The sequence below is a fragment of the Linepithema humile genome, chromosome 5, assembly GCF_040581485.1.
Source record: "Linepithema humile isolate Giens D197 chromosome 5, Lhum_UNIL_v1.0, whole genome shotgun sequence".
In the NCBI taxonomy this organism is placed as follows: Eukaryota; Metazoa; Arthropoda; class Insecta; order Hymenoptera; family Formicidae; genus Linepithema; species Linepithema humile.
In genome coordinates this window covers 23,898,613-23,911,959 of record NC_090132.1, presented here as the reverse complement: position 1 = coordinate 23,911,959, position 13,347 = coordinate 23,898,613, and the positions used below count along the sequence as shown (strand labels likewise).

Genomic DNA, 13,347 nt, shown 5'->3' with positions numbered 1-13,347 from the left:
CGTTCGTTCTGCTTCCGAATCCGTATAAGGAGACCGAGGATGAGGATAGGCAAGAGGAAGAGAACAATTGCGAGTTCTGGAACAACACGTATAAACCGATCAAATAGCCGATCGAATGAAGAGGTTTTATGAGAGACCGCGGAATTCAAGTTCCAGATTTACGACGACGGACGCGAAATGCGATTGTAAAAAAACTGGATCGAACGGTCCGACGGCACTCGTTTTTACATCGTTAATAACAACAAATGGGTCGATGGGCTCGTTCGGCTGACGGTGACGTTATCGAGGACCAAGGATAAACAATTGGCCACTGCGCGCCATAAACGGTGATTTACGAGCAGCACGAGTGCGCGAACGCTTTCGACCTTCCATCGCCGATCATCCCAATGATTACGCACGACGAGGTATATAAACGTCATACGTGCTAACTGCCTATCGAGACGCGTTTATCGAGAGTGACATCGATAATGGCATCGTAATTGTCTATCGTTATGATTCTCTCTCGATCATCAATCTTTTTATTATCATTGCGATTCCACGCTTCAGCGATTGGCACACAACAGCTGTGTAACAATTTTTATGAAGAAAAAAAAAGAAATTTTTATATATAATTTTTATATATAATTATATATAATAAAAAATTATTAGTCGTTAATGTTGGAATCGAAGTTTTTAATAGATAGCACGAATCGGAGCGTGACTAGGCGTAAAACTGTCGACGTTACTTAATTCTCCTCAGGTAGAAATGGATGGATCAATAGCGTAGGAAAAAAGAAATGAAAAGATATTCCGGGGAGAAATACGATCGCTAATACGCATTTTCACGTTAGATTAAGCCCTGAAAGAACTACCACGTTGTGTGGTGGTAATGCGAATCATACGTGTCATGCGTGACCAACCGCGTTCTATGGAGATTTCTATTCTGTAATGAGAGGCACCTGCCGGCAAAGAGATTCGAGAAAGAGGAGAACCTAAGTTATACCGATAAAGCCATGATCAATCATCTTACAGCGATCAATTTTAAAATAATATTCGACAAATATAATATCCGACAAAATAAAATAATCAGATAATCAAAATTATGTACACATAAATATTGAAAAAAATTAAATAATAATTTCGATGAAATCTCAATACTGATATCACTTTTGCTTCATTTTTCAATGCAGTAGTTGACAATATAAAATGAATAACAATTTATTTTTTAAGATAATATATTGAAGCGTTGTTTGGAACATTATTATAATAATTAAATATATAAAAATTAAGATCGCCAACAAAATAAAAATAAATATGATGAAAATATTAATATCAAATCAAAATTCCTCATTCCAAGATTTTAAATAATACGATAACTTGATATTTGTCATTCCATTTAGTTTTTTCATGCCGTTTTAGATAAAAATGTTTTCTCTTTTTTAAAATAATTCAATTTTGAAATAACAATTATGCCCTAAAGAACGCTTCAATTATAAACGAAAACAGAAAAGGTACTCACCCAGCAACCGGCGTCATCTTTAATGCCAATGATCGACTGATGCAAAATCCAGCACCGCCAGTAGCGAACCAAAACTTCACCTTTTGCTACAACAGATAAGAAAACGATTTCGTAAGAAATTTGAACAGAGAAATCGGTTTAAAAAATGCAGGAGAAACTATCGTCATAATTATACGATATCTCGATTCGAGATTGGATTGTATGATCGATCGTCAGAATATAGCGATCGCGTTATTAACCGATTAAGAATGAATGACTCGCTTGATGAGGATTAAGGTTCGGGATAGATTACATCTTGATGTATAGTTGGGTGTCATGCTACTTCAGGAGAACAAATTACAACGAAGTCTACGTAATTTCGCCGAATCTATATCGTACAACAAGACACGATTCTCGACTTTCGCTTCGAGGCGTTCACGGAATTGACCACAGTTTCGTCAACCGAGCAGCAAAATAACATTGTATATTTCTAACCTAGAGTGCCTATATAATCTTAACACCCGTATAATCTTAATGAATATTCGAACGAATAAATAACGAGATATCAAGATCTGTCAATCGCTGAGCGCGGTGAAATAAACGACAATAAAAAAAGCCGTCAAGAAAGGTATCCGTTTCCAATTGGTCTTTTTACCGGTGACCTGGAAACTTTGCTCCAGGAAACGTTCTGCTTGTATGCTGAATAAATGTATGTGTGAGTCACGCGCGCACGTGAGTGCGAAAAACACAACGAGTTGAGATACTAGCGATTTCTGGCCGATCGCCGTGGCTGCAGGCTATTAAAGCCGGACTCCTAGGCGGCCCGAGCGCGCGATCCATGCCGACCGATACTATCTCAATACCGGTATATAGAACCGTAGAATAGTGCGCCGTGCGCCGTTTCCTTCGCGAAGGCGTGGTACACGAGCCGAGCCAACAGACTGGACGGCTTGCACACGTGCGTATGCAATGCGCTCGCTGATAAAACTGTCACAAGTTTTTGCTTGTCTTCCTCAAGGATCGCGAAGCGTCGAGAGTTTATGTTAACTCTGCATAAAGAAACAATTTCAAGGAGAGCGTGAGTTATCGAATCTAGATCTTGCGAATTAGTCATGCGGTTAATTGACATAATTAAACACATGAAAGAGAAGATCGACGTCGGATGCTGATAAGACGTAATATAACATAACACCAACTCCGTCACGCTTTTTGTACAATCAAGGTTTCACATTATAGGTGGTCAGTTTTCGATATTTCCAATTTTATGAAAAAAAATCGACGTCAAATCGATTAAAGAATCTATTATTTTTATTCAACAAAATGAAAGACAACGCACTCGAAATTTTTGCCCATGTTATATCACTTTCTTTGATAAACTCCAATAAATTTATTCTAACTAAAAATAAAATTAAAGAACTCGAAATGTATACCATGCCTTGAGCGTGAAAAAGACCAAGTCGAAGTGGCTGCGGACTTAGAGTTTTGCGATGTTAATCTACAGTCATCGATGTTATCTCGATATCGCCAGCACAATGACATAGCACGGCGGCATGTTCCTTTCCGCCGACTGGGCGTGGTAGAGCGCGGATGGCAGCAGAGAGACCATCGCGAGGTTATATTGCACGAGCGCACGTACGTGGTACATCTTATGATATATCCGTAAGGTCAGCTGACAAGGCGATCGGCGCGGGGTTACCGTTATGTGTGTACATAACTCCTATCTACGCCCAATACGAGAAAGCGCGCGCGCGCGGTATAATCGTTCTCCCTCTGTACACTCTGTTTGAAGATCTATAATTTCGCTACGCTGCAAAATGACCGGTAAAAACCTACCGAACGCAATGAGACGTAGAAATTGCACCGATAGTATACATCGTGTCTTGCCGCACCTTCCTGCGATTCGCAAGTCTCGTTCGTTCTGACACTATATTGCTCTTTTCCGCAATTCCAATCGAAAATGTATTCTCTAAGGGCACGTGTTCTGCAATCGCCGACTACATCCAACGACAGGTTCTTTGATCAATCAAGTGTTAATTTTTTTATAGTAAAATATTTAATTTAGTTTTCCTATTATAATTAATCACAAGAAACTTTTTGATCGAATATTTTTGAAGTTAATTTCAAGTAAATATTCTTCACTTTTTTGCGACAAAATATTTGCCAACTAATAAATACTCGCATTTTTCTCGCATTTTCCTCGCAAAATATTGCAGAAAATCACCTCTCGTGTTCAGAATTATCTCCTCTCTCTCTCTCTCCTCGTCTCCAGGTGTAGTATCACTCGTTTTATGAAGGTATCGAGCGACAGATACCAAAAATAGAGGAGAGGAGCAGACGAGACCTCACCGGTGCATTAGATATACATGCGCGATAGCGGTAGCTCAAGATAGTATCGGAGCGCTTTTACAAGGAGGAAGCTATTCTTTATTTCTCTCTTTCGGGTCCATTTGAATAACACAACATCGTGTTGCGAGCGTGCGGAGTCACGAGAAGAATCACCGGTGCGACCCGGGAAACGCGAGAATTCTGAGGTCGCCCGTGGACCTGTTCTTATTGTTACGAGAAAGCGTGCGCCAAGTACGGGACGATGCCGGGGATCGGTACCGACGATGTTCAACGCAATCCCGTCTGCGGCTCCCGCTGTGAATCGCACGTTCCATCCATGCAGACGCCATTCCTCGAACTTTTTTTTTTCCCGACTACCGCGCGTCGGCTCGCGATTTTTTCTCAACAGATAGCCAATAACTAATTCTATTAATTTATGGCTACATAATAATTAAAATTGACAAAATGCAACGCCGATGGTTTTCCGGACGGTCGACGCTTGCTGAATCGGCTGAAACGCCTAAACGCGTAAGCGCAATTCGACGAGGCAATCAGCCAATAATTTTAATTATCGCGCGCGTATTTACGACTGATAATCACTTGATCTCGGACGCGGCAATCTCGGAAGCATCGCGTGGGCATCGCTGGCAACGAAGGAACTTACCGATCGACGACCAAGATTGTACCGGTGCCCCTCTGACTAATTACATTCCTAACCCGAGACAGGGGGGCACACGTCGCCGAGGGAATAGCGTATGCGAGCAAAGGCCGCACGTTTCTATATCCAATTATGTACGGACGATTGGCAGCGGGCCCGTAGATATGTTCCACGATTTGATTGGCCTTCCTCGACCTGTTATCGTCGTCGAGCGGAGAGAAATTATTCCGGATCATTCCATTTAATTACTACCTACCTCTGAACTTGGAAATTCTTTTAATGTACCGCAATCTTTAATGTCAAAAATATTGTGCTTCTGTCATCGATAAGAACACGAAAAGCAAAGGAATTTAAATGCAAATATATAATTATTCGGATTTTAATCAACTCCTGTATATATATATATATATATATACTCAACGTAAACATATATCAGATACATAGTAGATAAACTCGAAGTTTGCTTAATAAACAGCAGATATTTATCGCGGCCCGAACGTTGAGAAATAACCATCGCCCGACAAAAATAGTTGCAACAGCCGATCGTGAAACGAACGGTCCGTTCTCGAGGTCGTAAAACCGAGGCTGAATGACACGGCGAGTAATATTTGATGGAGGGCTGCTCGGTATATTAGGACTAATGAACAGATTAGAGACCCCGATATGACCCCACGAGCAGCAGATGTGCGAAGCTGCGTACTAAGAAATTCGCTGCAGCCGTATCACGTAAGCAACGCGTCGAAAGAATAACAAAAAAAGGAATTCCAATCTCGCAGCGATAAGAAAAAAAGCACTGCGATAGATAAAACATATTTTTAAACGCTCTTTCGAAAACCCTACAGATTTAACAGATCGTTTAACTGCAATAATTTCTCTAAGGACGGCGCTCGTGATTAATCGTGTAAATTTTTCAGACGACATGCAAATCTAATTAAATTACCATAAAATAACGTTCGATCCTTTCGATGTTTATTTTTCTCGCATGTGCTACCTCGCTTTTAAACGCACCGACTGAGCTCTACCCGTGCCGCGAGACCAACAGCTGACGTTTTGTATGCACAGTCATCCGCACTTCCACGTAGATTTATCAACCGATATCTACAGCAGGAAGTTGCTCTTGCTCTTGTTTCAAATCCGTTCGAGCGTATCCCGCGGCACACAGAACGCACGTCGATGTTTCCATAAATTCCACGCCGAGCATTTTTCAATCTCGAACAATATCGTATTTAAACGGAACAGATAAATCTGCTCGGGACAAGATCTCCTCTTCATAGTTTGAAAAACGATGTGTCGCTTCGAAATAATCCTTCTCCACACGATAAAACAAATCTTGGTCTCATAAAGATAAAAAAAATACGTCAGATGTATAAAAATCTCTTAAAAACATAAATCTCCGAAGATAAAAAATCCCACATGTACAAATATATGAAATTTTAAAAACTAAAAATTAAAATAAAATAAAGCTTGAATATTCTAGTTTGCTTTCAACGAAAATTTTAACGTTTAATTCTATGTAAATTGATTTAGCTGTTATTTTATCAAGAATAAATTGCAATACACACGTTTTCTTCATGTACTTTTCGAATATTGTTTCAAAAAAAAAATTAAAAATTATTAATATAATTATTCCTATTGTAAAAATTGTTTCTTATAGATACAAAATTTACAAATAAATAATTGACAAAATCATGCGACGGCGTGTTGCAGTTTCCTAGGCAAGCGGACGACAGGATAAAGTCCCTCGAGAGACGTAAAAGGGACGAGTGTTCCTGAAGCCGCCACAAGTGGAAACCACTTTGCGATCCTTGGCCAGCCCCTCGAGACGCGAAGAGCACGTGCAACATGCAAATATTAGGTAGGCTCCCAAACAAGGCTGCCGACCAGTTTTTCTAAATAAATACCGGCGAAGTAAGCACCGGCGCCCTTTCTACAAGTGGAGCGTGTATGTCGGCCAGATTTAATTTCGGTCTACGATGCAATTTAATTTTAAGTAAATTATCAAACGTCTTGTTCATTAAATTCTCTCTAAAAGAAATGTAACTAACGCAAATTGAAATAATATTTTGTATTTTTCATTAAATTAACAATCGAATATATCAAAGATTACAAGCGCAATGCTAAGGTTCCTCTTCAATGTAGCGATATAAACGTAATTAGCGGCATTCGGGATTGTAAATTTCACGCATATACGTACAGTGCGCAAAACGAATGATCATCGGAAGAAAAAAGGACTAATAAAGCAGAACTGCAGCATCGTACGATATGCAGCCGCGCAGCGGTGCGCCGGATGCCCGCCGCTGCGAAACAAAGATGGTGCCGTGAGATATAAAGCAACAGGTATAATAATATCGGAGTAATGGAAGTAGCGTACGTAGCATAGGGAAACATCAGTCAACCCCCTTTTGCTCCTCCTATCTGCTGCCATGTCTTTCGCCGTGTCGGAATGGATATACATCTTTTCCGCGGTGTGCCCACGAAGGCCGTCATGGGTCAGAAGCGCATCTCCCATCGTTCGTACGCGGGCTTTCGACCGCTCTTTTCCTATCCTCTTTTCATTCCGCCAATTTTTTTATCCGTCGTCTAATCGCGCGGCGCATAGGCGGTTGCGGAACGGGTGGGAAAGGGGCAGAACGTTTGAAGCGCAGAATGCGGGAATGACGGTGCATGATTTATTACGGCCAGGCTCGTTAAACAATTTAACGACGGAGAACAAAGATGTATTGCAGGCGCGAAAACACGCAAAAAAAAAAAAACAATATGTAAATTTATATATAAAGTTATGTAATATTTGAGAAAACGCAGAAGCAAAATATCTACCTGAAAAAATGTTATAAGCTTGAAGAAACGTAATTTCGATTCATTCAAAAGTCCATGATAAAACTCGAACTCTTAATCATTTCCATATCATTCCAACTAGCGTTAATTAGTTCGGATTGCATTGTACCTCTTCAATTTCCTCCTTGCGCTACTTGCATAGCCCTGACGTAATTAAATTGATAAAAAAAAACGCGCGCAACTTTCTTTTCCAACGACTTTGTGGCGGGGCCGACGCATTCTCATTTTTTACAACATCGACGAATACCGTACGGTCGTCACGGGTCACGCTAGCTCGCCCATTGTATTCTCGCAGCCGATCCTACGAACAATGCCTACCTACCGTAATTACGAAAGCTTCGTTAAAATCACCGCGCAGGCTCTCCCTCCCTCTCTCTCCCCCCCCCCCTCTCTCTCTCTCTCTTTCTCTCTCCCTTTACTTCTCCTCTCTGTTAAAAAGTCGAATGCCGACTGCTGCCATAGTACACATGGCAGTGAGGCGTAATCGCGCGTAAGTCGTTATGTGTCCCTCCAGGTGAACGCTTCCGCGTGCTTCGCGGAAACGCATCACCTATAATTCGTTCGGCGTGCACTCGCATATATGCATAATCGCGGACGTGGTTACGGGGCGACTTTTCCGCGGAAAAAACCGCAACAGCGCATCCAAGTCAGCTCGGCGGAGCGCAACATGCTAATACCGTGCACCGACTGTTACTACCGTTTCCAGCTCGTTACGTTCCCCGTTGAATTAGAGCTTCTTCTTTAGGCGCACCGCCGCGTTGAAGCGCTGCTCCATTTAGCGGCCGGGTTCTCACGTGCGATAAAACACCTTCATGAGGCGCATAAATGGTAGGAAGCAGCGGTGCGCAAAGGAGATGCGTAGCCGCGGAACGCGTGTTCGCGCACGACTGCATCGGGCGAGATGCATCATTTGCGACGATTTCGCGTCTCTCAACTCCCGACGGATCGCGCTGAGAGAGAATATTTTGCCGAGAAACTGCGAAACATGTAAAGCGAATTCAAATAACAAGAAGTAAAGTGCGGTCCGATCATTATTTATTCATTTCAACGCGTTTCAACGGAAGGCACTATTGTGTTTGCTTTTTTTTTTTAATAATTTTGCCAGCTTGGGCGCAGTCTCATGAATAATATTGATTTTCCGGCGGAGTAAACACCGAGATGTTACCGGCACAGAATCGTTTCACGGCGTCGTGCACCTTGAAAACGATTCCCACGTTCGTAACGCGTTCTGCTTTCAGGAAGTTTAGGGACAAGCGCGCCCAAGCAAATCTTGCGCGGCAATTAAGATGGAAGTCTAAGATATACGATTTTCTAAAACAAAATGGTCACATTAAAAAAAAATACAATTTACGATTGCAAAAATATGTTTACAATAATCGTGATTATTCATAATAACGTGAGGCTTATTTCTCGTTTGTATGAAAATAGCATATTACTTCATTGACAATAATTAAAGCGCGAAAATAATGAAAGTTTTGCGCGAAATTATTAATTGGCAAATCATATACAATGATTATTATCATTAATAAATTACACGCGAGTGATTATGATATCAGCTAAAAAAGTAAAAGCCCAATAATAAGCGCGATATAATCCTCAGATTATCAATATTATAAACTACATTTATATTACAAACTGCATTTATATTGGACTTATAAAAGGAAACGTAATATATTCCAATGCCAATGTCGTTAGAAACACCTTCATTTTAAACATAACGTCCTTGCCGGTCGTTATTTCTGTCGCGTAATTGCATAGCCGTGAATTTTATCCGATTCAACAACCCGGCCAGAACGAGAAATAACGTCAGCATTCCGCGGCGCGTATCGTAATTGCACGAAATCTCATGGCCCGTACTGACTTAATTATCTTAATGCAATTAGTCGCCGGGCGATTCGGCCCGGTATACGAGGGAGCGGACGCATTCCGCGTGAATTTCGCGTTACTATCTTCTTCTTATTGACATTTTTGCTTGTGGTGCCTGAACGATGCGGTGGGATGCGCTTGTCCGTGCGATAGCAATGTCCGGCATGCGTTAAAGGAACGCATCGCGAAGAAAAAAAATCGAATGTGATATAATGCAAACGAGATCAACAAACGAATGTCCGAGAAAGCTGGGAAGAAGATAAGAAAAAAAATAAAATCAGTTGAAAGTAGAAGATGAACGTGAAGATATAAAGGCTTGAAGTAAAGTAATTCTGATAATTCTGGTGCAAAGAAGCAAAAGGAAATTAATTAATTTCGAAGTAATAATATAGATAATTTAAATCTTTTTCATATCCCTGCACTAAAAATTTGTTTATTAAGAATAGCAACGGAAATGCAAATCAATAAAAAAAGTTAATATGTTATGAAATGGAACAAAAAATACACAAGAAACATGATGAGTTCAACCGGAAAAAGTACTTTACCGTTAGAAAGCGCAATTATCAGCGCCATTAATTTATTTCAACCATTAATAACATCGAACGGCAATCTAACGTGAAAGCATCCGGGCTGGTAATAATCTTCGCAAATTGTGACGCGCAATTCCGATTTCAATTACGCTTCTGGCGCACAAGGAGTAACGTATATTCCTTGCGGGATGATTCTACACGAAGACCCCGAGGGTTTCGTTAATTGAAGCCAACTTCCGCGTATCCATCAACCAAGCGATAACAAGTTCGTATATGCGCGCGCACGTATAAATAAGAAAAATCCGTTGGTCTGAAACACCCTTATAAACGCAACGTTACCTGATCTCGATCGCACAACTGTATATCCATCCTAAATGTCGCCGTTTAATAAAATAAAAGTGCGAAATAAGCGGCCCTTTGTTTTCCGTGGACTCTCGTTACCGAGTTTTTGATTCCTGCTCCCATCGCACGTGAAATAAAAAAATTGAGCCATTTCGCTATTCCTCACGTTTGTCGGCGATCGTAACACTTTACGAGCAAAAATATAGAGCGCTAAGATTTACCTTTGTTAAGCTAGCACCCCCACCACAAAAAATTAAAATAAAATATATACCAAAATAAATTGATATTTAGGTGCTAATTTGGTGCTCTATTCCAGATTTTAGTGCTCGTTTAGCAGGAATTCGTGTTTGAAAGTGGGGGTGCTGACTTTCATCAAGTTAGCACCTCCACTATTAAATACATGCACAAAATAAAAAATTAATATATCAGAATGAAGTGCTTTCAAGAGCAATTAACAGAATTTAGCTATCTATTGAAATTTAGAAGATATGAGCTAAGAACAGAATACGTAAAAGAGTAAAGTACCCAAAAAAATAAAATTAGAAAATTCATTTTAATCTTGGAATATTCCCTGATTTTGATGTGTTCACAAAATATAAAAAAATAAATTTTTTAATATTTAACCCTTATCGCACAAAATCCACCCTCAACCTGTCGAATGGTAAAACCAACAAGAGTAAAGTAGTCTAAAGAATCAACATAGAAAATCGTTTTTGGTCTTAAAATATTCTCTGAATTTAGTGCCCACAAAATACATAGAATTAGATTAATATAAAAAAATGTCTACACCTATCCACGATAATAAAAATAATGTAAAATTTATCGCCTTACGTATACATATCACGTCATCGAAAGTGGTTTAAGTTTTTGCTTGTAAAATATTTAGAATTATAAAAGCACCCTCTTTTCACTGAATAAGTTTTTTAAATCGTAACTTTTTTTTGTATTATTAATCGCAATGTTGGCGGCTACGTGAAGCGATTTGATTTTAGTGGCGCAAATTATAGAGATCAGCAGTTCAGCAACGCGGCGCAAAAGTGATTGTGTACGAACCGGCGGACGATCGAATTGCCGAAAAAATTGCCGCCTACCGCGGTATATCGAGGAGCGGCGTGTTCGAAAATCCACCGCACTCTTTTTACGATACACGATGATTACGATCGATCGATCGGTCGCTCGCTCGCCGAACCAAACCGCTATTCTTGCCCGGACGACTCTCTCCCTCTCTCTTTCTCTTTCACCCTAAAACCACAACGACTATAAAAATATACCAAATCGAGGAGGCGATGCGGGAGCCGCAGAAACGCAAGCCTCATTAAATAATAATTCGTAGGACTGGCGGTGAAAGAACATGAAAGGGTGGAAGAAATGCACGACATGTGGTGAGTAAGAAATCGCATCTTTTGGCGAAATAACGAAAAATTGCAGCGTTATTTTTAGCTCCTTTTCTCCTCGAGATATCGAGATGAAAACACGTGTTCTAATCGCATATTATTTCAGTTTGGATATCAGAATCTAATAAGCACTTCTTGCTCTTGAAAGAATACCGAGAGAATCATCGATTGTAGGATCCACTTAGGACGAACATCGACAAGGCTCATTAGGCGATAATTTGAAGAGGATAGGCGGGCTAGGCAAAAACTTGAAAAGACAGACGGTATGGTCAACATGTGGCGACGCAATCGCTCCATTTGCAAAATGACTAATTGTTATGCCCAATTGACAGTTCTTAATTCCTCTCAGAGTCCAAATTTCTGATATATATAATCCTAGATAACCCAATGTTAGCAAAGTCGGCAGATTGACAGAAAACTTGACCAACATTGCTAACATTTTACTGGAATTATTACATTCATTTTCTTTAATTGCAAATATCATCACAGACTTCAATCCTTTAACTGCAGTACGCGAAAGATCGATTTTAAAGTTACAGATTGCAAAAAAAATGTTCTGCAAATATAAAAAAAAAATAACAAAAGTAAAAGGAAAATAAAAGAAGTTTCCATTGGGAATTGCTTGTTTCAAATCCATCCCTAAAGGTCGAACTGCGAACAAGAAAACGTTATACTCTTTGTCCTCTTAGGGATACGATTAGGAAAAAAGTTGAAAGAAATATTACTAAGAAAAAATAAAATTGACAGTTAGAGCCTGCTCTAGGACAATTCTTCAGTGTCATTCTTCATTGTCCTTTTTCGTATTATCCTTTCTAGACCCTTCCTAGTCAAGAACAATATGAAAACGTCCTCGATATTTCCCTGGCAACAACATAGTTTGGCGCCAACGTCAACTGATTTCTACCTGTTTCCTCGACTAAAATCAGCTTTATGGACACTACCCAAAATGTCGCAGCAGATTTAAGAAGAATGCGGGCAAACAATTTTTCGTTTCCAACTACTTCCAGCAGCTTTGCAAAAATGTGTAAGTACACAAAAAAACTCAAGAAAAATACAGTTTAAATGATTTTATATTATCTCTCAAAAATAAAATAATTCCAGAAACTAAAAACTAACTACGAGAACCCTCAATCAACAATTCACTTAAAATATTAACTGATTTATTATAAATATCTTGACTTCTAGATGTATATATACGACATAACTAAAAACTTAAGCGAAAAAGCGAAAAAAGATTGGCAAAATTGTCGAAAAAAAGATGGAAAAAAAAACAGAAATGAAAAGATTCGCCGTAATATGCACGACATGTGGCACACATCCGCATGCTTCGGTTTCAAGCCGCAAATACACTGCGATTTTCTCGTAAATTGCGAGCAAAGGTAACATAATCCGCAATGCAATTTTCGCACCGCAAAATGTAATAGCAACCTTATTTTCTGTATTTTTTGTATGATTTTCAGATTGTAATATACAATTTTAACTAACAACATAGATAAGTTTGAATAAATAGTGATAAATTATATTAATCAGTATTCACAGAGATTAAAAAATATAAATTTTGCACTAAATCATACGAAATCATACAAAAATATGATTATCATTACAAAATTTATTTATAATTCCGTCATTTTATTTTTAATGTTCTTTACTTCATAAATTAAATATTATTTCTAATTAATTATTTATATTTTACACTTTTGTCTAATAGTATTTTTTTAATACAATTTATAATAGTAAGTAACTTGTGACAAAGTAAGAAAAGCAATTCAATAAGGAGCAATCCTCGTAATCACGCTAGTGCAAAAGAACGCGTAACATGTAAGCGCGTAGGACTCGACAAGCTCTTTGCTGATGCACTTCCCCATCGACCTTGATCTTACATTAGAAGGCCGCATTCACCACGAGACACCGTCGGTTATT

At 39.3% G+C, this 13,347-nt stretch overlaps 1 protein-coding gene across 1 annotated transcript in view; it reads right to left on the bottom strand.

Annotated features, from left to right (window-relative positions):
- The window catches only part of fng (Fringe glycosyltransferase), an 84,242-nt gene that overhangs the window by 18,399 nt on the left and 52,496 nt on the right, over positions 1-13,347 (bottom strand). The window contains exon 6 of the mRNA XM_012372107.2: positions 1,499-1,584. Within this exon, the coding sequence (XP_012227530.1) occupies positions 1,499-1,584 (86 nt within the window). The remainder of the gene's footprint in view (positions 1-1,498; positions 1,585-13,347) is intronic.